This window comes from Dendrobates tinctorius, unplaced genomic scaffold (assembly GCF_039654945.1).
Source record: "Dendrobates tinctorius isolate UK_male_01 unplaced genomic scaffold, ASM3965494v1 ptg000241l, whole genome shotgun sequence".
NCBI lineage: Eukaryota > Metazoa > Chordata > Amphibia > Anura > Dendrobatidae > Dendrobates > Dendrobates tinctorius.
The window spans coordinates 28,924,883-28,951,799 of NW_027361908.1; the positions used below are offsets into that span (position 1 = coordinate 28,924,883).

The window sequence follows — 26,917 nt, forward strand, 5'->3', positions numbered from 1 at the left end:
CCTGTAGCGGTTCATCAGGAGGATCAATCAATAAACGTTATATCCATGTACGGTACCCAGATGATGCATGATGGTACCGGTGGTCAGGAAAGGGTGGATTTAAATAACCCCCATGATGCAAAGCCACAAATCAGCCCCACCCGCTATCCGGTGGGTAAATCACATAAGAGACGTTAGTAATAGCCCCAATACATCCACATGATAACATAATCATTAGCCACCTGTCCTCAGCGTCAGTGTTGGTGTCCCACATCATCATAACCGCCTCAGGTACATGGCGGGCGGATAAGGCCCCGGCGTGTGCTCCACAGTGGAGCGCATCCAAGATGGCGCCGGGACTTCTGGTTTCGGCAGAAATAATCAGGCTCCAATACCGGCATTCATTATAGCGGGGCACACCAAAAATGGCGACGGACCTTCCGGTCTTAGTCCTTCTAACCCCGCCTCCAGGGTTACCACGGGGAAAACAAAACGCTGAACCACAAGCAGGGTGCAAGATGTTCACAAATATAAAGTATATAAGTATATCGCTCATTTATACTAATATTCCACCACATGCCTTTTATTAGAGAGACAATATTGGGGACAAAAAATTCTATGTATAGATGCAAATCAGCAAACCAATATAATAAATAAATGCCGCCTTTTCAATGCAGCGTATGCCTTACAAGCATCCTCAGATATGCCCTCCAGATAGAAAACCCCCATCAATCAAAAACACGTATTAGGGAACAATCGCCATATCAGGAAACTCTTTTTCTATTAAATAAAGCAGGTATATGACATGCACTCATTCATCCCATCTGGGGAGAGGGACTGTAACCTGAAAATCCACTCACATTCCCTTCTCAGAATTATGTTATCCAGGTTACCTCCCCTCACTTTCGGCTTTATTAGTTCAATCATAGTGAAGGAGATGTCGCTCACACAGCCTTGGGGTACTGCATTCATGTGTCTTGCGACAGGGGTATCTCTCTTATTTTTGATATCCCCCAGATGCTCCCCCACCCTAAGGCTGAGTTCACACGTGGCATTTTTTTCGCGTTTCCGTGGCTGTTTTAACCGCGCGATTTTGCCGCGAAAACGCGAAAAATAAGCATCCCATGCATTCCTATGGGATTCCGCAATGCTGTGCTAATGCTGCGGTTTTTACCGCGGCGGAATCGCTTCGCGGTAAAAACCGCAGCATGCTCATTAACTTGCGGAATCGCGGCGATCCCGCACCCATAGGAATGCATTGTTCTGCTTACTTCCCGCATGTGGCTGTGCACACCATACGGAAAGTAAGCAGAACAATTGCGGATGGTACCCACGGTCCGGAGGAGAGGAGACTGTACTCCGGGCTTTGGGTACCATATCCCTGTAAAAAATAGAATTTAAAAATAAAAAATATTGTTATTCTCACCCTCCGACGTCCCGCGCAGTCTTTCCGCTTCTCTTCACGCTCCCGTTCCCAGTAATCCTTTGCAAAAATGCCCGCGATGGCGTCCGTTCTCGTGGAAGCACGAAGTCTCGCGGTCATTCGCGCGACGTCATCGCGAATTACCGCGAGACATCGCGATCCCGCGAGAACGGACGTCATCGCGGGCATTTTCGCAAAGGATTACTGGGAACGGATGCGCGGGACGCCGGAAGGTCAGAATAACACCATTTTTTATTTTTTTTTACATTCTATCTTTTACTACTGATGCCGCATAGGCGGCCTCAGTAGTAAAGAGTTGGTCACACTTGTTAAACACTATGTTTGACGAGTGTGACCAACCTGTCAATCAGTTCTCCAAGCGATGCTACAGATCGCTTGGAGAACGCTAGCATTTTGCAAGCTAATTACGCTTGCAAAATGCTAGTTTTTCCGCGGGAAAATCGCGGGAATTTAAAATGCGATTTTCCCACGGACTGGAATTCCGGAATTCTCGCGGTAATTTCCGCGAGAGTTCCGGTACGTGTGCACTTAGCCTAACCCTGAGTTCTCTAGTGGTCTTACCCACATAGTCCCTGGGACACGTGCATGTGGCCTTATAAACCAGACCTGTAGATCTACAATTACCAAAATCATCTATTCATAAACTTTATGCCATCACTTCACTCCGTTACATGGATGCCCAGGGCCATGGACTGGGTCACCGCTACTGTGACACTTCCCTGTGAAATACCGGCCCGGTACCAAGTACCCCACTGCTCTGGCGGGCGATCCACTGGCTTCTGCTGTCCACATTAGTCCACTTAAAAAGGCGTTAAGTGCCCTCTGCAAAGCAGTAATCCAAACATTTCCTACTTCCTGCTACCTAGCATGCCCCAGGCCATTTTCCTTGCTGTTTTTTTGATCAGAGCTTGGCTTCTGCTGTCTACTTAAAAGGCTTTAAGTGCATTATGCAAAGCAGTAGTCAAAACATTTCCTACTGTCTGCTACCAAGCGTGCATCAAGCGATTTTCCCTTCTGTTTTTGTGGTCAGAGCCTGGCTTCTGCTGTCCACAATAGTCAACAGAATAAAGCATTTAGTGTCCTTCATAAAACAGTAATCCAAACATTTCCTATTGCCTGCTACCAAGCACGCACCAGGCCATTTTTCCTGCTGCTTTTATGGTCACAGCCTGGCTTCTGCTGTCCACATAAGTCAACTGAAAAAGGCGGTTAGTGCCCAATGCAAAGCAGTAGTCCAAACATCTCCTACTGCCCACCTCCAAGCACACACCAGGCCATTTTCCTCAATGTTTTTGGGGTCAGAGCCTGGCTTCTGCTGTCCACATTAGTTGTTAAGTGCCCTACTCAAAGTGGTTGTCCAAACATTATCAGAGCTGTGGCAAGCTTTAAAACAACAGACCAATCAGTGGCTGTTCCTGCTGCACCTCCAACCCGGTCTGGTCGTCTGCGATAATGGGCGAAACCTGGTGGTGGCTTTAAAGGTCAGCATGCTGGTACACTTGCCATGCAGGGTTCAAGTGCTGAACCTAGCTGTTCAGAAATTTCTGAAAAGTTACCCTGCCTTGCAGTACCTACTAAGGTGTGCCTTATTAGTGAAAAGATAAATAATATCCGCTCACCCCTGAGATGTAATTCCAGGCACAAGAAGGAGCACGGCATCCGCACTGCTGCACAGAGTCCAAGGCAATCGAAAAAATAGAAGTGGATCCAGCTCACTCTTAGGGCTTATTGAAAAATCAGCAAACTTTTATTAGGTTATCCTTTAAAAATTGAAGATTGCAAGCGAACATCTCAGATGACACAGCAATAACAGCGGTTGGTGTGTAATGAAACATATGGGCTTCGAGCAAACAGGAGGAGGTGGAGGAGGTGAGTCAGCATGAGGAGAGGATGGGTACTGTTCCTACTAGAGATGAGCGACTTTGCCTTTTTTCGGCAGAGGGCGTACAGACGTGATGTCATTGCACTCTCTGATCAGAATATCACTGTCAGGACACGCTGAAGATGTCATGGCGGTGGAGCAGGGAGAGGTAAGTATTTCAACGTTGCAAGTGCTGTGATCTGGAGCAAGCAGGGGGGCCCACTCATTGGCGATGGCACTGGCACAGGGCCCCTCATAGTACGGCACTGTGTGGCGGTGTGTCTGACGGCGGGTGGGCCCTCAGGTGGGTGGGGGTGGGCCAGCAGGGAGACCTCTGAACCTGACTGCTGAGGAGCTGCTCTCTGTGGTCAGGAGGAGGTAAGTTAGGGCACTCTGTGCAGGGAAAGGGAAGTGTGTGGACGTGAGAAGGGGAGCTGGAGGATGAGCAGAGTTAAGGCTCACTCCTAGCTGGAGCGCATGGTCCGGATTCCGGTCTCCGAGTTTGTAGGGACACTGACGTTCCTGCAGCCGAAACCGGAGGAAGTAGCAGTTGTAAATGCTCTGTACCCAACTAAGGCTCGGAGGCCCCAGCATCAACGTGTGGGAGCCAGAAGGAAAAGGCTACGGCTGCCTGCCATACGAGAAAGTTCCAAAAGAGAGTCAACAGGGGGAACTTCATTGAACTCAGCACTGCGAATACCTCAGATAAGTGCTAGAACGGAGGCCACACTACCTATCTGCAGAGAGAGAATTCCAAATTGGCTTCCAGGCTGACCAACTCCTTCTCCATCTGTACTCTGGGTCCTGGACGGCACTTACCAAGTACAGGTACAGGAACTGCATGACTGTGTCTGTCATCTTTCTCCTGCGCCTGGCGCACAGCTCTGCTACATCCTGCACTGCACACTATCTACCAACTCTTTCATCTGCCCTGCGACTACGGCCCTACCTGTGCAGGGCTTCTACATCTTAGCTGCACCACAACATCTGTCCCAGAGAAGCGACACTGCAGTGCTGGTCAATCTAATCAGAAACGACAGGTGGCGTCATGTATCATTCACCTATAAACGTAATTCACCCCTTTGCATGGATGCCCAGGGCCACGGAACGGGTCACCACCACCATGACACATCCCTGTGAGACACCGGCCCGGTACCGATTAACCCCACTGCCCTGGCTGGCCATCCACACTCCATGTCTGATTTCATCTTGGACTTGGGAATTCACGATTTGACTTGATAACCCAGGCATGGTATGATAGAAAGAGCTGCATGGACTAATTTGAAGTGTGGCCTGCTGCATCATTCACTTTTGGTGGGGGTGAAGGACACAAGGAAAGGGGTTCTTCCTGACCAGGAGCCAGCACTTGAAGACTCAGTGCTTGCATTTTTTGAAACTTCAGAAGAGGAGGGCATATTTGCTGGAGTCTGTTTCGGCAATGTAAGCCAAAACCAGTTCCTCATGCTCCGCCTTTAAAAGCGGTTAACCTACTCCCAGAAAAGGTAGCCTTCCAGGCGTTCCGGAGCCAGACCATGACGCAGGCTCAACACCTCCTGCCTTAGCTGTTATTGTGCTTTTGCCACTACCAGCAGATGCACCACCACCATCAGCACCAGCTGGCCCCCCCACACCCACGTCCGCGGCCTCTTCCACCAAACCTCAAAATTTTGCAGAAAATAGACCCAAAATAACATCAGATATATGGCACTGTATCAGAAGTGTACAGCTCTATTCAATCAAAGGATAATTGTCAATCTCCCTATATATTCCATCAGTCACACAGAGACGCTCACATGCTCAGTATGGATTAGACAAGAATATAAAAATTAGACAAAGTGTACAGTATCATCAGATAGCAGGTATATAAAGTATAGTTTAAACATTCTAAATCTCCGTAGATATTTGAGGAGGCACACACAGACACTCTCAGGCTCAGTATTGGATTACAACACAATCGAAAAAGCGGTAAAACGGTAATGGATCTCAAGAGTACAGCTGTACACAGTGTAGGTGTCATTGTTGTCAATTTCAGTATTTATTTCCACAGTCATAGAATCATAGAATCGTAGAGTTGGAAGGGACCTCCTGGGCCATCTGGTCCAACCCCCTGCTCAAAGCAGGATTTGCTAAATCATCCCAGTCAGATGTCTGTCCAGCCTCTGTTTAAAGACTTCCATTGAAGGTGAACTCACCACTTCTCGTGGCAGCCTGTTCCACTCATTGATCACTCTAACTGTCAAAAAGTTTTTTCTAATATCTAATCTGTGTCTCCTCCCATTCAGTTTCATCCCATTGCTTCTAGTCTTTCCTTGTGCAAATGAGAATAAAGTTGATCCTTCTACAATGTGACAGCCCTTTAGATATTTGTAGACAGCTATTAAGTCTCCTCTCAGTCTTCTCTTTTGCAAACTAAACATTCCCAAATCCTGCAACCTTTCCTCATAAGACAGGGTTTGCAGACCGGTCACCATTCTGGTCGCTCTTTTCTGAACTTGCTCCAGTTTGTTGATGTCTTTTTTAAAATGTGGTGCCCAAAACTGGACACAATATTCCAGATGAGGTCTGACCAAAGAGGAGTAGAGGGAAATAATGACTTCACATCAGAAAATAACTCTCACTTTGTCAGTTTGGATTAGACCAGAATATAACAACAAGCAGTAAATGGGTAATGTATCCCAAGCATAGAGCTGTATACAGTGTTGGGGTAATTTTTAAATGTACATCTAAATTGCAGGAGTAACCCATAGACACTCACACTCAGGATGGATCACACCACAATATAACAAGAAGATCTGCAAGAAATAATCACACATGTGGGACAATGTTCCAGGTGTCAATGATACACTTAGAGTGTTGGTTGGAGGAGGACTTCCTGGCAGAAAGGGTACAGTATCACCAGATACCAGGTATATATAGCATAGTTTAAACATTAACAATGTACTTCGATATATCAGGAGCAGTGTTGTGCCACCCCGCTAGTGTTTTGTTTCGTCGCACAGGAGGCAAGTTCATTGAATGTTCGTAGAACGTTCGAAGAACACCGTCGAACCCCATTCAAAACAATGGCAGGCAAACACAAACACATGCAAACACATAGAAAACAATTACAAAACATCTTTAAAGGTGTCCCAAAGCAGACAAAATGCTCAGAAGACAAAAATAACAAATGGAAAAGGGCAACTACATTTAGAAAAGAGGTGGAGGAGTAAAAGGAGGAGGTGAAGGAGACACAGATATAGGCTTGTCATGCCCTTATGAAGTCAAGAAAGGCTGGAATAAAAATGTAAAATATAAACAAAAAAAAAAAATTCTGAAATCGAACACGATCATATACCTTCGGACTGCCCACAAATAAATTATGGCAACTGTCGATGGGGCGGCGTTATTCCCACGAACCTCCAAACTGCGTCCATGAAGGCAAAGTGTTTGGTTTCCGGGGGCTGTAAGATTGTAAAGCTGAACCTTAAAGGAATGTCCAAAAGGGCACCACCAGGAGTGGAGCCTGTGGCTTAATTGGATTCCACCCAGGAAACCACAACCATGCAAGCTGCAGAAAAGATGGACAGATTGCAAGCTTTGTCGTTTCTGTGTGTGGTAGGTTCGTTTGTAGTTATGCTAGCGATTTCTCAGCTTTATTCCGTTAATGACCGAGACTCCGGCATGCCCCCGTGGTACACGTCAAGCTTACTAGAGGGATACACGAGGCTCTGGCACGCGAGATCGAGCAATAACAGGTCTATCATGCCCTTACATGTCCGGGGCTGTATGCTCGCTACACTGAAAGGACCAGCTTTTGTCGCCTACAGGTGCTGATAACCCGCTGAACACCGTTAGTGATGGGGATGTGGGATTCCAATTATTCCCCGTGAACGATGATTTCCCAGTAAGTGCAGGTCAACCGCCATTATGGAATTAGGCCTAACCGGCATTCCTGACAAAATGAAAAAATTACGTGTCCAAACCACAGGTGCTGTAGCTTGCTTAACAGCTCGGCAGCCGTTCTCAGGCCCAGTATAGATTCGACAACATTGTAGAAAGTTGATAAAGGGTACAATTTCACCGGATAACACATATATATGTAGCATAGTTTATACATTAAAAACCTATGTCTATAGATCAGGAGGCAGGCTCAGACGGTCTCAGGCCCAGTATGGATTAGACGTGATTGGACAAAGGTGAGAAAGGGTAATGTATCACCGGATTACAGGTATGTATAGCATAGTTTACACATTAAAAACCTATGTCTATAGATCAGGAGGCAGGCTCAGACGGTCTCAGGCCCAGTATGGATTAGACGTGATTGGACAAAGGTGAGAAAGGGTAACGTATCACCGGATTACAGGTATGTATAGCATAGTTTACACATTAAAAACCTATGTCTATAGATCAGGAGGCAGGCTCAGATGGTCTCAGGCCCAGTATGGATTAGACGTGATTGGACAAAGGTGAGAAAAGGTAAAGTATCACCGGATTACAGGTATGTGTAGCATAGTTTACACATTGAAAACCTATGTCTATAGATCAGGAGGCAGGCTCAGACGGTCTCAGGCCCAGTATGGAATAGACGTGATTGGACAAAGGTGAGAAAGGGTAACATATCACCGGATTACAGGTATGTATAGCATAGTTTACACATTAAAAACCTATGTCTATAGATCAGGAAGCAGGCTCAGACGGTCTCAGGCCCAGTATGGATTAGACATGATTGGACAAAAGTGAGAAATGGTACATTATCACTGGATAGCAGGTATATATAGCATAGTTTAAACATTTAAAATCTCCGTGTTCTCAGTATGGATTAGACAACAATCTAAAAAGTAGAAAAAAGAAATGTTTTTGGTGGTATTTTTAAATCTTCATATCTATTTCTGTCTCAGTAAGACAGTCCAGCCTCTCCGACATAGGAAATGAGATGCATACAATTACTGACAAAAAGTCTAGTGATTGCAGAAATCTAGGAATTAACAATCACGGGAAAAACTGCCATCACAATTCTCTGAGGCGATGCTGACCCTCAATTAATTTGTGTGTGGAGACAGCAAAAACATAACTTTGTGAAGAAAGTGTTGCTGTATCGCAGTACCGTTGATCCCATCAGCGTTACTCATCTCCATCAAATTTTAATCACAGGGAGAGATGTAAACATGTTGCTCACTGCCTATCATAATCTGTCACGTAACTTTGGAGTGCAAAAGACAGAAGCCACAGGTCATAGGCGATTCTATGGGATTGGCATGAGAGGGCACATTTAAAAATGTGCGCCGGAATGTCACGCATCTGTGAGTAGGAAGTAGGAAAACTGTGAAAACTGATGATAAACCACCACTGCATGTCATTGTGAGTCGAGGTCCATAAGAAATGGAAGCCATTGATCATCTGAAGCTAGAGCCCGGCCAGCGGGACAGGGCATAGCTACGTCTTAACCATCATCTATCAGTTCAACAAATTTGTAGTGGCAGTCCCAGTGAAGGATTTGAAAGCCCAGACTACACAGCGGAGGAGCAGGGAGAGGTAAACATTGCAAATGCTGTGGCCCTGCCCAAGCAAGCGGGGCACACTCATGGGTGTCGGTACTGGCACTGGTCCCCTCATAGTACGGCGGTGTGTCTGACGGCGGGTGTGCACCCCCACCATCAGAGACACTTGATTACACTATGAGGGACCCTGAGCCAGTGCCCGCGCCCAAGAGTCAGTCCACCCACCTGTCCAGGGCAACAGCACTCGCACGGTTGGGTGCGCTAGGTGGTGACCCCGGCCATGGGGGGGCAACCCATTTAGGGAGGTTTACAAAGCGGCATATGTTGATGTTGGACATTCAGCTGCTGCAAAAGGCGAAATTGGGCAAGTGCAAGGAAGAGGAGGACCAAAGCAAGTCATTTTTCTGGCAACCTAGGTGTCATCAGGGGAAGGTGGGACAAAATCCTTGGAAACCCATGCATGGTTCATTTTAATGAAGGTTAGATCATCCACATTTTGGGTCGACAGACGGGTCCTTTTTTCTGTCAGGATTGATCCAGCTGCACTGAAGACTCTTTCTGATAGCACACATGCAGCTGGGCAAGCGAGCTCCTGTAAGGCATATTGTGCCAATTCAGGCCAGGTGTCCAGTTAGCGGCCCAATAGTCAAATGGGAATGACCTGTGCGAGAGAACATCGATATGGGACGAGAAGTAGTTTGTAACCATAGTTGACAAGTGCTGTCTCCTGTCACTTTCAATCGATGCAGTATTACCAGTCGTGTGAGCGGGACTTGAAAAATCAGTCCACAACATGGTCATGAAACCCCTGTCTCCAATGTCACTTCTGATGTGTGCACCACAAACACCTCTTCCAAGCTGCCCCCGACCCCTACGGCTCGTGTGAGAACCATCACCGCTGCTGTGTTCTGGGAATGCCTCAACCAACCGCTTTACCAGAGTTGCTTGTTTGTTAGCCAATATTAGGTCAAGGTTCTCCTGTGGCATTATGTTTTGGAATTTGCCTTTATAGCGTGGATCCAGGATGCTAGCCAACCAGTAGTCGTCATCGTTCTTCATTTTGGCAATGCGGGGGTCCCTTTTTAGGATCTGCAACGCATAATCTGACATGTGGGCCAATGTTCCCGGTGTCAATGATGCACTACGAGTGCTGGGTGGAGGAGCACTTTCTGGCAAATCCACATCCCTCCAGTCACGCACAAACCCTGTACCAGACCTTGCCACGCCAACATTTTCTCTTGCCCCACGAGAAGCATCCTCCTCCCCTAAATAATCATCCCCATCATCATCCTCCTCCTCTTCCTCTTCTTCCTCCACCTCGTCCAGGAGAGGTCCCAGAGCAGACAATGGCTGACTGTCATCAAGGCTTCCCTCCTCCTCTTCCTCCTCATCTACCTCGGCTGCAGACGCCTGCTCCTTAATGTGCGTCAAAGTTTGCATGAGCAGATGCATAAGTGGGATGCTCATGCTTATGATGGCATAATCTGCGCTTACCAGCCGTGTGCATTCCTCAAAACACTGAAGGACTTTACAGAGGTCTTTCAGCTTCGACCACTGCACACCTGTCAACTCCATGTCTGCCCTCAAAGTGCCTGCCTGTGTATCCTCCCACAAATGCATTACGGCCTGCCTCTGTTCGGACAGCCACTCAAACATGTGCAGGGTGTAGTTCCACATTGTTGCAACGTTGATAATTAGGCGGTGCTTGGGAAGGTGGAGCAATCGTTGCAGCTTCTGCATACGACTGGAGTGTACCGGCGACCGGCGGATGTGCGAGCACAGTCTTCGAACCTTCTGGAGCAGGTCTGTTAACTTCGGATAATTATTGAGGAAGCACTGCACCACCAGGTTCAAGGTGTGAGCCAAGCAAGGTATGTGTCTGAGTTTTGAAAGGGCTATGACTGACACAAAATTCCAGCCGTTATCACTAACTACCTTGCCTGCCTCAAGATGTAGACTGCCCAGCCATGACTCAGTTTGTCGCTGAAAGTAGTTGGCCAGTACCTCCGCGGTGTGTCTGTCGCCCAAACACATCATCTGCAACACAGCCTGCTGACGCTTTCCACTAGCTGATCGATAGGGGGACACCTCGTGTGCAACACTGGCAGCTGCGGATGGAGTGCTCGTGCGACTGCGCTCTGTGGATGAGCTTTCGCTTCTGGAGGAGGAGGAGGGTCGAACGCCTACAGTCAACTGTTTCCCATACCGTGGTCTAGGCAGCACTGTCCCACCACCGCTGTCCTCTGTGGACCCTGCATCCACCACATTAACCCAGTGCACAGTGATGGACACGTAACGGCCATGGCCATGCCTACTGGACCATGCATCAGTTGTGAGGTGCACCTTTCCACTCACTGATTGCTTGAGTGCATGGACAATGCGGTCTTTCACATGAAGGTGGAGGACTGGGATGGCTTTGCGAGAAAAGAAGTGGCGACTGGGTAGGTCATAGCATGGTACTGCATAGGCCATGAGTTCGCGGAAAGCTGCGCTTTCAACCCACCGGTAGGGCATTATCTCTAGCGAGATTAGTTTGGCAATGTGGGCGTTCAAACCCAGTGTACGTGGATGAGAGGATGAGTACTTTCTTGTCCTACTCATAGTCTCTGGTAAGGTGAGCTGGACTTGAGAGCTGCATATGGTGGAACTAGTGGTGGACATGGCGAACTGAGAGAGGGTTGATGATGGTGATGGAGTTGGTGTTCTTTCCAATGGCCTAGATTCAGTCTTTCATTGATATAACATTGTGATTCCCTGACTGCTTTGGCCTTGCGACGACACCTCAACATTTGCTGCTGCTGGTGTGCTAAACGGTGGGCTTACATTGGGGGAAACAATGTAGCGTTGCTGACTACTTTCTTTGGGAGCAGTTGCACATGTGGTACTTGAGGTTTGGTAGTCCATCCATGCTTGCAAGTGCATGGTGGTTAAATGTCTAAGCATGCAACTGGTATTCAAATTTCTCAGATTTTTCCCTCGGCTAAAGGTCTTTGCACACTTCTTACAGATAACCTTTACCTGATCATTAGGATTTTGTTCAAAAAAGTGCCACACTGCACTCTTCCTACTATGGAAGACATTTTGAGGCCTTGCACGCTGTGCTGTTTTGACCGTCTGGCCAAGCTGTCCTGCAACTCTTTTGCTTTTTGTAACCCGCTTTTGGACTGCTCCGGGCCTGCCAGATAACAGCTGTTGCGATGTCGATGCCTGCTGCGGATGCTACTCCTCCTCTTCTGAGCTATCGGCAGCGGCACCCTCTTCCCCCAATGGATGCCAATCTGGGTTAACAATTGGGGCATCCATCACCTCCTCTTCAATGTCATGTGCACCTTCCTCTGTGTCACCGTGTAAGGTGGTATAATATGCGGGAAGGGGCACCTGAGTTTCATCAGGGTCAGATTCTGGCTCAGTACACTGCGAGGACAATGTAGTGCTCTGAGTGAATGTACCAGCAGATAAATCTAGCAGTGGCTGTGCATCAGTGCACTCCATGTCAGATTTATCTTGGACATGGGGAATTCACGACTTGACTTGATAACCCAGGCATGGTATGAGAAAAGAGCTCCATGGAGTAATCTGTAGTGTGGCCTGCTGCATCCTTCATTTTTGGTAGGGGTGAAGGACTCAAGGAAAGGTGCTGTTCCTGACCAGGAGCCTCCACTGACGAGGCAGTGCTTTTATTTTTTGAAACTTCAGAAGAGGAGGCGATAGAGCTGGAGGCTGTGTCAGCAATGTAAGCCAAAACTTGTTCCTGAAGCTCCGGCTTTAAAAGCTGTTTACCTACTCCTAGAAAAGGGAGCTTACGAGGCCTTGTGGAGCAAGACAATGACGCCGGCTCACCACCTCCTGCCTTAGGTGCTATTGTGCTTTTGCCACAACCAGCAGAAGCACCACCACCAATACCACCATCAGCACCAGCTGGCAACCCCCGCCCACTTCCACAGCCTCTTCCACCATACTTCTTCATTTTTTTGAAAAAGGTACCCAAAATAACAACAGCTATATGGTACTGTAAAACAAGGTAAAGGGTCTACAGAGTATTGGTGAGAATTTGAATCTCACTGTAGATTGGAGGACGCTGAACTATTGTCTCAGGCCCAGTATAGATTACACCGCTATGTGACAGGCAGAAATTGGCTGGTGTATGAGAAGGCAAAATCTGTGTAGAGTATTGGTGAGAATTTGAATCTCAATGTAGATTGGAGGACGCTGAACTATTGTCTCAGGCCCAGTATAGATTACACCGCAATGTGACAGGCAGAAATTGGCTGGTGTATGAGAAGGCAAAAGCTGTATAGAGTATTGGTGAGAATTTGAATCTCAATGTACATTGGAGGACGCTGAACTATTGTCTCAGGCCCAGTATAGATTACACCGCTATGTGACAGGCAGAAATTGGCTGGTGTATGAGGAGGCAGAAGCTGCATAGAATATTGGTGAGAATTTTAATCTCACTGTAGATTGGAGGACGCTGAACTATTGTCTCAGGCCCAGTATAGATTACACCGCAATGTGACAGGCAGAAATTGGCTGGTGTATGAGAAGGCAAAAGCTGTATAGAGTATTGGTGAGAATTTGAATCTCAATGTAGATTGGAGTACGCTGAACTATTGTCTCAGGCCTAGTATAGATTACACCGCTATGTGACAGGCAGAAATTGTCTGGTGTATGAGAAGGCAGAAGCTGTATAGAGTATTGGTGAGAATTTTAATCTCACTGTAGAGTGGAGGACGCTGAACTATTGTCTCAGGCCCAGTATAGATTACACTGCAATGTGACAGGCAGAAATTGGCTGGTGTATGAGAAGGCAAAAGTTGTATATAGTATTGGTGAGAATTTGAATCTCAATGTAGATTGGAGATTGCTGAACTATTGTCTCAGGCCCAGAATAGATTACACCGCAATGTGACAGGCAGAAACTGGCTGGTGTATGAGAAGGCAAAAGCTGTATAGAGTATTGGTGAGAATTTGAATCTCAATGTAGATTGGAGGACGCTGAACTATTGTCTCAGGCCCAGTATAGATTACAACGCAATGTGACAGGCAGAAATTGTCTGGTGTATGAGAAGGCAAAAGCTGTATAGAGTATTGGTGAGAATTTGAATCTCAATGTAGATTGGAGGAGGCTGAACTATTGTCTCTGGCCCAGGACAGATTACACCGCAATGTGACAGGCAGAAATTGCCTAGTGTATGACTAACTACAAGGTGTATATAGAATTGGGCAGAATTGGAATCTCCCTAGAGTGTAGGTCTGTAAGAATGGACAAACTCCTCGGCTTTTTCTTACAGAGTCACACACAGATAGCTTCAATTTGGCCGCTGAACTATTGTCTCAGGCCCAGGACAGATTAAACCGCAATGTGACAGGCAGAAATTGCCTAGTGTATGACTAACTACAAGGTGTATATAGAATTGGGCAGAATTGGAATCTCCCTAGTGTGTAGGTCTGTAAGAACGGACAAACTCCTCGACTTTTCCTTACAGAGTCACACAAGTAGATAGCTTCAATTTGACCATGATAACAGCCGTTACACGGTACTGAGAGAGGAGCGTGCACATAAACCAGTGTACAGTGTATGTAAAATTGTCAAGCTCCGTGTTTTTGTGTACAGACTGACACACGCTGTCTCTCTCTAGTTTTGAATGTAATCAAACAGCAAATATACTAAACTGTTTGAAAAATGGACAAAACTATAAGGTGTAGGTCTGTAAGAACGGACAAACTCCTCGACTTTTCCTTACAGAGTCACACACATAGATAGCTTCAATTTGGCCGTGATAACAGCTGGTACACGGTACTGTGTGAGGAGTGTATACTAGGGTGACCGCAAAAAATCGATGTCGGAATTTTGTCCGTCTGGACCCCACAAAACGATTCCCCTTTCCAGATATTGAGATAGCCAAAATTTGAGCTCGATCAAACGACGTTAACCCGTGCCGCTCGTCGCTCAAAGTTTGAAAAAATCCAAATTGAGGTATTTTAAGATTTAGGTATTTTGCATAGTCTGTTAGACTATAAAGAATGTGACAACAACATTGCAGAAATAGCCCTGACCAAATTTTCGAACCATTTGTGGTATTTGAATGCAGAGTTGGTGGGATTATCGTTTTTTGATCCCACCATTACAGACAATGAAAAGTTGTTAATGGCTAATAAATTGCTCAGTAGCACAGATGAACCATCAGAGCACACTAGGGTTGTAAATCCAAAAGTTAGGAAAGAAAAATTAAAAGAGGTAGGAAGTAACCGACTTTAACGACCTTCTGACAAAAGATGAAGAACAAAAGTAATATGTCCTGCAAGTTGTAAGCAAATGCCGAGCATTATATTCTGACGTTTCAAAAACTACTTTAACAAAAGCTCTAGAATAGATTAGATAACTATGTAAAATTATCAACTCATGTAGGTTAGCGTGCTCTGATGGTTCATCTGTGCTACTGAGCAATTTATTAGCCATTAACAACTTTTCATTGTCTGTAATGGTGGGATCAAAAAACGATAATCCCACCAACTCTGCATTCAAATACCACAAATGGTTCGAAAATTTGGTCAGGGCTATTTCTGCAATGTTGTTGTCACATTCTTTATAGTCTAACAGACTATGCAAAATACCTAAATCTTAAAATACCTCAATTTGGATTTTTTCAAACTTTGAGCGACGAGCAGCACGGGTTAACGTCGTTTGATCGAGCTCAAATTTTGGCTCTCTCAATATCTGGAAAGGGGAATCGTTTTGTGGGGTCCAGACGAACAAGATTCTGACATTTTTTCTCCCCCATATGAGATCCGGTCACCCTAGTGTACACCACTGTACGGTGTGTGAAAAAATGAACGCTCAGTAACTCACCAGGACAAAACAATAAAATTTGGATTGCTTTGAAAAAAGCAGTTTGCTCAGCAGTGTGAAAACAGCAATGCAGCTATCAGGGAGCCTTAAAAGGCAGCCTAATAACCAACTGAGCTGATGCACTGAAATATAGCCTCCCCTTGCACTGCACAGTAAATGGTGTGTTGTACAGGTAAAATCGCTAGCAGCAGAAGTAGTTTTTGGTGTCTTCTTCCCTGCCTAGCGCTCTCCCTACAGAATCATCAGCAGCAGCTCTCCCTATTCTGAGATCAGCATAAGTAACATGGCGGTCAGTGTGCATGCCCTTTTATACTCCCTGTGATGCCACACAAAGCAAGCCAATCACTTGCATGCCTTTCACAAACATGGTGGTAACCGCTGCCTATGTCATCACATTGCCCACAGTGTCCATTCTTCCTGATTGGCTGAAAAAGGGCGCAAAAGCATCTTTTGAAACGTGACTTTGGCGCGATGGTCACCGACCTCCTGGCCGACCTCACGCTAAGGTCGGGTTTCGTTTCATGAAACCCGACTTTGGCGAAAGTCGGCAACTTTTGAATTTTTTCGACCCGTTTCGCTCAACTCTAGTTCCTACAGTTGGAGATACAGAACATTTGCCTTTTTTCAGCTTGACTTACATGACACAGTTCATGTATAAGTGTCTGTTGCAAGACCCTCGCATGATACACATTTTATCCAACAACCAATACTGGTTTTCCACCTTTCTCGTTCCACGGTGCAAGGAGAAATTTCCTTCTCTCCTTTTGGAGTCATCAAAAAGTTTTATAATGGAATCGTTCAAGAGGGTCGTTGTAGATCAGTTGCTGAAAACATCCCCCTCTGACAATGATGGTGGCAGAGGTTTTCAACACCAAGGGATAATGGGGAGAGACACGAACACCAGGTCCAACAGAGGTGGGAGGGAAATTGTGCCTAAACTGGGCAATATTCAATAAACCAGCACAACAGCAAGGGTTATGTGTGCCTGTAACAATGCCAAGGAGGGAGAAACTCCAGAACATGGTGAAGGGGTACTTAAGTGACATGCGTCCCTTCTGACGCTTCAGTTCCTTTTAATTATTGGGTGTCCAAGCTGAACACTTGGCCCGACCTCTCCTTATACGCCTTGGAGGTGCTGGCCTGCCCGGCTGCTAGTGTTATGTCAGAACGTGTTTTCAGTTCAACTGGGTCAATCATCACTGATAGGTGCACATGCCCCTTCACGGAAAATGCAGACTTACTCTGATTAAATTCAACTAGGAATGGATATCTCCACCATCTGAAATCCCTCAAGATGACAGCCAGCTAACCTAAATCCACCAAAAATGATGATTCATGCTACTGCTGTTAATGTCAACCCCTTCCCATAAAAAACGGTTTCCTTCCTTCATCAACCAAGACTCAGCCCATAGGGCTAATTTTTCCAAGTCCTATGCACAATGTGCAGTGGACAAACCAGGACAGTATTCCAACCCCAGCCTAACTACTATTTGTGATTGGAGGCCATTGGGATGGTGGCTTCTTCAGTCAACCATGACTCAGCCCATAGGGATAATTTTTACAAACCCTATTTACATTGTGCAGTGGACAAATCTTGACTGAAGAGTGGTCCTACCAAACTAATAATTGTCATTGGAGGCCCTTGTGACAGGTTGTCCCACATTGTGACTGAGATAGGGGATGCATATTCAATAGAAATGTACAATGACTGTTAATGACCGAGTGATGGCCCTTTGAAAACTTGAAATGCGGCTCACAACTACTACAGTAGTCCAGCGTAGATAATGTTTGTCAAGGGAGGTCCTTGTCATGGTATCTTCCGGCATCTATTACACAGCCCACCAGGGGTAATTTTTTGAAATACGATGCACATTCTGCACTCGATCAAGTAGTTCAGTATCAAGAAGTCTTCTCTTCTGATATAATCTGGGGAATATTGTCAATACTTCAACCCATCCTGCAGGGAGGGCATCATATATCTTTTGTCCATTAACTTGCCCAAGAGATCAAGCTGAGATTGAGCTCTTCATCCAGTTGACTTGAGAGCAACAATGTAAAAATCTAACCTAAGGAGTTAAAATAGAAGATAAATGGGTATATGAGATAGGATTATGTTATTACATGCTGTGGCCTTAAGTGTGCCTCGCAACCTAAGGCATTTTGTAACTCCCTCATCCCATACCAAAATATGATATACAGTTATATCATTTACTGTCTCCCTGATTTTGATGCCGTTTTGCAAGCCAAGCAGATGATGGCTGGGTTATTCAGCCATCATCTCCCTCTAACCACTGTGGGTGGACTGCCTCTCACCACTGTGGGTGGAGCAGAGCTCCACCCATGGCTGATAATCTGTTAAATAATGCTGTCAATGTCTGACCGTAACATTTATTTGTAACATAATATTGCCTGTAGCTGAACAGTTTGTCCCCAGAGACAATGATACTGGTGGGTCCTTGGCAACCCAGCATGACACTGAACATGACTACCCCTATAAACACTATTCTAAGACTAATTTACCATCTGAATCTGCATTAAATGCATCTGCTTATATCTAAAATTATTATTACTGCCGAACTTACATTACAGCTATCCCCCAGTGACTGCCACATTTCTTTCCAGCCTCATTAAATAAAGACAGACCAATGAGAGTAATGGTTGGTGTAATAGACAGAGGTCCAATAAATCTCAGTATAAGTCCAATTAGTCCAGAAAAGCCCAAGAAAACTTGAAAGCAGGAGGCGACAATAATTGCACCTTGAATCTGGGAAAAGAAAAAAGTAAGATAAATTAAATATGTTTCTTTTCAGTTATATTTTATCAAACATTATATCAAAGAATAAAAACATGTACCATATTAATAATTTTGTACAGAATTTCCTATAGCTTCATGTACATGGTTGTCTTATGGATCCATTTCTTACAAAGTCACAATACACTGCTTACACAATTATTAGACAAATTATTATTTTACAATTTAAAGAAAAAAGTGGAGTAACCATCAACCACAAGACAAGGATGTGAAAAAAATAAAAACAAGCCTTTATTATCTCACATTTAAAAGAATATCAGACATTTATAAGTACACACATGAGGTAAAATAGAAAAAGTCGTCCAGATATGAAGCGAGGGATCGCCCCTACAGATAAGATGACAAAAGGTCAAAGAACCACATGCATGAAGTAGAAATCAATGCGATCAGGTCACCCAAGTGTGCTGTGTAACTATCCCAGGGCTATGCCTCCATACAGGACACAAAGGTGCTACTTATAACATAATGCCAAAACATATATACAACAGCAAAATGTGGCTCCAAAAAGTATCTCAATCAATACCGGGATCATACCCGGAGTCCATAATGCCCATGTCACTTACCCATAGTGGGATTGTAAAGAAGGGGAGATGCCTCGCTCGACCCCGACGCGCGTTTCACCTCGGCTTTCTCAAGGGGAAGTGCCTGTCTGGTGTCAGCCACCCATATATAAATGCAGCATCCCCGGCGTAGATAATCAAGGTGGCGCATGCCCAGTGGGGCCTGCGCCCCGTCCTATGCTAACCTGTTTCTTGGTTTCTGGGAGAGGCAGGTTTTCCATGGGGATAGGGCGCATGCCTTTGACCATGTGCAGTGCTGGTATCGTTACATCGATGATGTCTTTGTCATTTGACAGGGGTCATCATCTGAACTCCACGAGTTCATGTGTCATCTTAATTCTAATATTTTTAATCTTAAGTTCACCTATAAGTGGCATAGGTCGAACATTGAATTCCTGGATGTTCAAATTAGGGTTGACCCTGATGGATCGATCCAGACGGATTTGTTCCGTAAAGAAACGGCGGTGAATTCCTTACTACACGCGTCCTCTGCGCATGTTCCACCGGTCATTCGCGCCATCCCTACTGGCCAGTTTCTAAGAACCCGGCGTTTTTGCTCCACAGAAAAAATGTTTGAACAACAGGCTAGGGATTTGGGGCAGCGGTTTAGGGCCATAGGATATAGCAATAGATGTATTAAGCGAGGGTACCAGAGGGCTAAACGAACCTCACGTAACGAATTATTGGTCAATTCCACCAACGTTCGGCAGGACAAGAATAAGGATACTATCGGTTTTGTGCCTACGTCAAATTGTCAGTGGGACCGTATTCGTGAGATTCTTGCTAAATGTTGGCCTATTTTACACTCTGATGCCACTTTGATAGCATGTTTACCATGACAGCCTAGAGTTATTCCTAGACGTAGTATGAATTTAAAAGATCATTTAGTTAAAAGTCACTACGTACCCACAATATCATCTGCCTGGAGCTTAACCCGCACACAAGGATACTTTCCTTGTGGGAGATGTGTTGCATGTCCTAACATCTACAAAACTGCGTCCTTCACTACATCTGATGGGAGGAGAACTTTTGTTATAAAGAGTTATATTACCTGTAATACATCCAATGTGGTGTACTATGCCACCTGTCCATGTAATAAAATTTACAATGGACTTACATCTCGCGAGTTTAAAGTCCGGGTATGTGAACACGTCAGGGATATAATGTCATCCAGAGACATTCAGGATGTCTCCGTTTTAAAAACTCTTCCTAAGCATTTCAAATTTTTCCATAATGCCAATTCCAAGGGCCTCCTAGTCTGGGGGATTGACAGAATTGATTGCGGTATTCGAGGTGGCAATTTCAAAAAGATCCTTGCACTAGTCCAGGGGATTGACAGAATTGATTGCGGTATTCGAGGTGGCAATGTCAAAAAGATCCTTGCACAGCATGAGTGCAGATGGATCGTGATGCTAGACACCTTGGCACCTGCCGATTGGAATTAAACCAATAGCTTTGTACCCTTTCTGTAAACAAGGGTCATAACCAGGGTGTTTTACTCTGGGTTTTGCGTTAATTGGTTTACCTTTCTGGGATTTCATCTACGGTGTTAATATTGAATCTGGGTCCTGTTTTCCTCCGTCCCATTGTTTTTCATATCATATACGTGTTTATGTCTATGCTGTGATTTTAATTTGTTTTTGTGTTTGTTTTCTTTAGCTTAGCATACATTTATAATTTCCCTGATACCCATATTTATGTATGGGTTGGTCCTTCGGTGTGTTTTACAACTATTCGGTTCAGTAGTCCGTTGTGGTTGCCATTTTCAACTGGATATCATACAGCACCTGTCTCTAACATCTGTGGAAGCACTTTGATGGAGCAAGAACGATTTGGTTACTTAAAGAATGAACAGGATGAAACATCTCCAAAATCCCTCTAGTCACGCTTGATCCATTGAAGAACTGTCATCTTGAGTGTGTGTGGGGGATGCGTTTTATACACTGTTGTTTTTTTGGGGGGGCCAATGTATTAATGATGCACCCATTATTTGATCGAATGTTAGATGTATTAATATTGTGTAGATATATCTTTCATGATGTTTAATACATTTACAGTGTTGTCTATTACTGAACTTATTGTGGTTCAGGTTTTATGATACAAAATACATATTATTTGTGCTATTTGCATTTATGATTATGTATTTTTTATAATGTATCATTATGAGGTACGTTTTGGTATATATGAGCCCTATTGTTTCGTATTCTACTTATTAGAGGGGTTCCGATTATTCCGATTTCAGTCACTAGAGGGGTTCTTATTATTTAATATGATATTCTGAGCCCATTAGTATTGCCTATGGTGGTATGTGATGGGTCCCCTCCAAAATGGCGCCGAATCAGCACGCTACCGTACTGTATATGGGGTTGGGGATACATTGCTTTGGTCATTATATCTTGGGGTTTAGGGGTATTTTTGATTATGATTAAATATATACACTTTTATGACCCATGCTTCCCCTTAGGGCGTATTTTATTTTTGTGGGTGGTACCATGATCTTTAGACACCAATATTATGGCTGTTTGTAGCAAGTCTCCTTAAAAATGGTTCCCTTTACAGTGGCGTTGAAACTGTGCACTGCGCTTTATTCATGGGGTCGGGGACATATTGATCTGATTATCATATTTTGGGGCTTATAGATACCCTTTGACCAAGATTATAAATATATACCCTCCTATGATCCATTTTTTCTCCTCCCTCTTAGTGTACACTTTAATAAAATTGAGGGTGGTATTACAATCCTGTAAGACTCCATCATTATGGCTGCCCGCAGTGAGTCTCCTTGAAAATGGCGCTGAACTTGTGCGCACGCACGGTGTGTCCGATCTTGGTACGCGATGCTCCGGCCATCACATTGTGGGTTGCGCGCATGTTGATGACGTCTAAGTGGTGTTTTCACCACACATGCGTGTGGCCCATTGATGGCGGCGGGTCATCGCGAGAGTGCCGATCGGCCCCACTGGGCATGCGCCACCTTGATTATCGACACTGGGGACGCCGCATTTATATATGGGTGGATAACACTAGACAGGCACTTCCCCTTGAGAAAGCCGAGGCGAAACGCGCGTCGGGGTCGAGCGAGGCATCTCCCCTTCTTTACAATCCCACTATGGGTAAGTGACATGGGCATTATGGACTCCGGGTATGATCCCGGTATTGATTGAGATACTTTTTGAAGCCACATTTTGCTGTTGTATATATGTTTTGGCATTATGTTATAAGTAGCACCTTTGTGTCCTGTATGGAGGCATAGTCCTGGGATAGTTACACAGCACACTTGGGTGACCTGATCGCATTGATTTCTACTTCATGCATGTGGTTCTTTGACCTTTTGTCATCTTATATGTAGGGGTGATCCCTCGCTTCATATCTGGATGACTTTTTCTGTTTTACCTCATGTGTGTACTTATAAATGTCTGATATTCTTTTAAATGTGAGATAATAAAGGCTTGTTTTTATTTTTTTCACATCCTTGTCTTGTGGTTGATGGTTACTCCACTTTTTTCTTTAAATTGCATGTTGCTAGGAGTACTCCACTATTATGTGATTAGTCCTTATTATCGGTGGGGGAACTACAATGGTTGTTTAAACTGGTTCCTGGCCACGTATGATAATTATGAAGGTTTTGAACTTTTTTTCAAATTATTATTTTACCATATCATTTTATGCACGTTTTTCAACTAAAACTTTTATAAACTTGATTGCTTATTGGATAAAGCAGATCATGTAATGTGCATTTCTGTAGTGAAAGAGGGTGAGGCCTAAGGATATTACCACCCTTTATAAAGGTGTGCAAAATTATTAGACATTTTGTTTTCCTCAGAAAAGTCAAAAAGTCTTACAGAGTGCTGAAGGACTCTTGAAATTGCTAAGATAATGGGGTGTGATCACGGAACTATCAAAAGTTTTTATACAAATTGTCAACAATGTTACAAAAACATGTTGATAATAAAAGATGCACATTGCCAAAGATTTGTGAAGAATCAAAGGTGACAGGGAACCAATTATCCTTCAATGCTGTGATATTCCAGAACTTGACCCTTCCTGGGGTGCCGAGAAGTACAAGATGTTCAGTGCTCAGAGACGTGGCCCAGGTAAGGAAGCTTGAAATCCAACTAGCACAGAATAAGACAGAGAAGTTGAAACATCAAGACTGGGCCAAGAAAATATTTGAACACAGATTTTCAAAGATTTTATACACTGAAGAGTTGAGAGTGACTCTTAACGGACCAGATGGATTTGCCCATGGCTGGATCAGTAATTGGCACAGACCTCCAGTTCACAAGCAAGGTGTCATCTGCATGACAGTGCGAGAAACACCAACAGCTCTGATTTGTGGTAAGATCATTACCGACCGTGAAAGAGCTGCGGTTCCCATGGTGTCAGATGACAACGTGAGCTAGCACCTGTGACCAGCAGTAAAAAAGGTTACCACCAGTCACAGGCATCAGCTGATTAGAGAGTACTAATTTCATCAGCCTACACCTGCTGTTGCTGGTTGTTATTTTTGATAGCCAGTGTAGGCAAAACTGACATCTGCAGCCTGCAACCCTCAGCTGTCAGCTTTATCATGGTTGGTTATCAAGAATAGAGGGGACCAACAACATTTTTTAAATTATATATTTATTTAAAATTAATAAAGCTAAAGCAGACAGCTGGGAGTTGGTATTCTCAGAGTGGTAAGGGGCCATGAATATTGTCCCACCAGCCTAAAAATAACAGCCAGCAGCTGACACAGGAAAGGTGCATCTAAGGCCTCTTTCACACATCAGGTTTTCGCCGTCAGGCGCGATCCGGCGCTTTTGACAGAAACCGGATCCGGCGAAATGCATTGCCGGATCCGGTTTCCCCCCCATTGACTTGCATTTGCGCCGGATCGCGCCGGATGGCCATGCGTTTCATCCGGTTTTCGCCGGATCCGGCAATGTGTCGTGATCCGGCGTCTGGAAAAAACGGCTACTGTAATGTTTTTTGTCTCCGGCGAAAAAGCCGGACACGCCGGATCCGGCGCGTCCGGCTTTTTCACACAATGAAAGCCCATGAGCGCCGCAATGCGCCGGATCCGGTTTTTTGGTCTGAGCATGCTCAGTAGCTCTGCTCACAAGACATATATAAAAGCAAGACAGTGGGACCCACAGCCACACCCACATGCTACCCAAGAAAGCAACCAAGCGAAGCAGGAGAAGGCAGGAGACCACTGCAGCACCATCAGCACCACATCCACCCCAAATGGAGCAGCAAATGCAACATGCTGAGGAGGGGAGGCCAGCAGCAGATGAGAGACGGTAATTATCAAATCCCCCATTCCTCCAAACTAGGGCTATTGAATATCAAGATATTCATTGGCCCTTTGTTTCTCTTTATTCAACAGCCGCCCAATAGATGCAGCAGCAGCAGCAATGGCAGCAGCTGGAACACCACCCACAGGCATGGAGTGTGGCCACCAGGAAGACAGCACATCATCTTCTGGGAGCCCTCCCTCGCATCGTCAGCGTTTGACGGTAAGTTTTTATTTCCAAAATCCATCTTCTCTGTAATATATGTCTATTCATTGCCTTTTATTTCAAAACAGGATTCACAAGATGAAGAGGAGCTCCCAGAAGAAGAAGGAAGGGGTGGACAGACACCTGGAGTGGGCTCACAATTGGTAAGTTTTTTGCATCAAACGCAGAAACACAACATCACACTACACACAACACATAGAAAACAATGTTCTGCAGACCACACACAGCAAACAAATGCCTACATCCAAAGACATAACATTTTTTGTTTTCTTCTCTAGTCTTCCCAATCTGGTGCTCGGCCAAGAGGTCCTCGCAGTGCCTCCCAGGGTCGTCGGCGACAGCAACGCGGCGGTCACCAGCGTGTAAGTATAAATATTTTTGCTTTGTTTTTTTGCACTTTTTATTTCATTTCTTATGTGGAGGCGTTATTTTTGTCTTTTTCTTTAACAGCCTTCACAGCGTGCTCCCGACTCTGACGGTGAGGATGGAGGACTCGATGTGGACCACCTCATCGATCTCGTCCGAGAAAGGGAGCCGCTCTGGAATATGGCTGACCGCCGCCACGCTGACCTTATCGTTACCCGACGACTCTGGGAGGAAATCTGTTCGCTCCTTGTGGGCCGCTGGGAGGACCTCGATGCTCGGGCCCAGATTACAGAGCGTAAGTATATACAGTACCGGTTGCTTGATGTAAACCAGTGTTTCCCGAACTCCAGTCCTCATGGTCCCCACGGATCATGTGTTCAGGATTTCTATTTACTATGGAAATCCTGAAAACATGACCCCTGGGGACCATGAGGACTGGAGTTTGGGAAACACTGATGTTGTATACTAACCACTCCTTTCTCGTTTCAGGGAACAGAATTGTGAATCGGTGGCGGTCTGTGAGGGATCGTTTCAAGAAGGAGTTCAATAAAGAGATGCGGGCCCCGAGTGGATCTGGAGGACGCAGGAGCAAGTACAAGTATGCAGAAGCCCTGTCGTTCCTCCGGGAAACAATGGTCACCAGAAGGTAAATATTACACACCACATGTGAAAACAAATGTTAGATGTAAAATTTTTTTTCAGCCAGGGCCATACCATGTCAGTATTTTAATTGTTTTTTTTCTCTTTATTCCACAGCACGGTGAGCAGCACTCGGGAGCCTGCACGATTGGACCCTTCTGAGGCGATCCCTGAGGAGACCGGCACCGAGGGACACTTCGACCGCCCCGGTACATCTGCACCTTCCCAGCCTTCCCACACATTCGACCCATCTGTCCCATCCACCAGCACAGGAGCATCGTGGCCGCCTACATTACATGAAGCTGCTGGTGAGGAGATCGCTTTCCCTTTACCCCACCCTTCTGCCCCTGCCACCTCTAGTACACCTGCGGGTACTGGGCGGAAGCGGCAGAGGGGTCAGGAAAAGACTTATGCGCCAGAGTTCTTGCATCTGAATGCATCTTTCCAGAACTGTCTAAAAGTCTTGTCAGAGCAAATCTCCGCAGGCTATCAGCAGATCAACTCCAGCATTCTGGAGGTGAAGACACTTCTGCAAACCATGCATTCAGAAGCAAGATCTTCGCCAAACCACACCTTTTTCAGGTCTGTTGTGGAGCGCATGGAAACGCTCTCTCCTGCCCAGCAGATGCATGTAATGCATTCATGCCACGCTGCTCTCCAGCAAGTTACCTCCCAACCTCCTCCTCCCACCACAGTAGTTCCTCCACCTGCACCCCCTCCAGCCACTTTCCATCCTCCCCCTCCTATTACATCTACACCCCCTCCAGCCACTTTCCATCCTCCCCCTCCTATTACATCTACACCCCCTCCAGCCACTTTCCATCCTCCCCCTCCTATTACATACCATCCACCTCCCCAGCACCATCCACCTCCCCAGCACCATCCACCTCCCCAGCACCATCCACCTCCCCAGCACCAGCAACCTCCCCAGTACCAGCAACCTCCCCAGTACCAGCAACCTCCCCAGTACCAGCAACCTCCCCAGTACCTGCAAACTCCCCAGTACCAGCAACCTCCCCAGTACCAGACATCTCCCCACTTCCAGCAACCTGCCCCGTACCAGACATCTCCCCACTTCCAGCAACCTGCCCCGTACCAGACATCTCCCCACTTCCAGCAACCTGCCCCGTACCAGACATCTCCCCACTTCCAGCAACCTGCCCCGTACCAAACTCCTTCCCCATACAACTTGCCATCAACATCATCTGCTCCTACAGTCCCTGCCCAACCCTCCACTCCACCACCCACCACCTCTTCTGCTTCCCACATGTCCACCCATTCTGTAGTTTTTTCCACACCTTCACCTCTAACTGTTCCTTCCCCACCACGATCCCAGTCCTCTCTCCACACTCCCAGTGTCGAAGTGTCCCGCAGCCCCTACAGCAGTATTTCCACCACACAATACACAGATTTATAATGTGTGTA

At 45.7% G+C, this 26,917-nt stretch overlaps 1 protein-coding gene across 1 annotated transcript in view; it reads right to left on the reverse strand.

The window, feature by feature from the left end:
- Window positions 1-26,917, reverse strand: part of LOC141060686 (solute carrier family 23 member 1-like) — a 643,790-nt gene that overhangs the window by 499,405 nt on the left and 117,468 nt on the right. Inside the window, exon 6 of the mRNA XM_073557017.1 lies at window positions 18,194-18,375. Coding sequence (XP_073413118.1) covers window positions 18,194-18,375 — 182 coding nt within the window. The remainder of the gene's footprint in view (window positions 1-18,193; window positions 18,376-26,917) is intronic.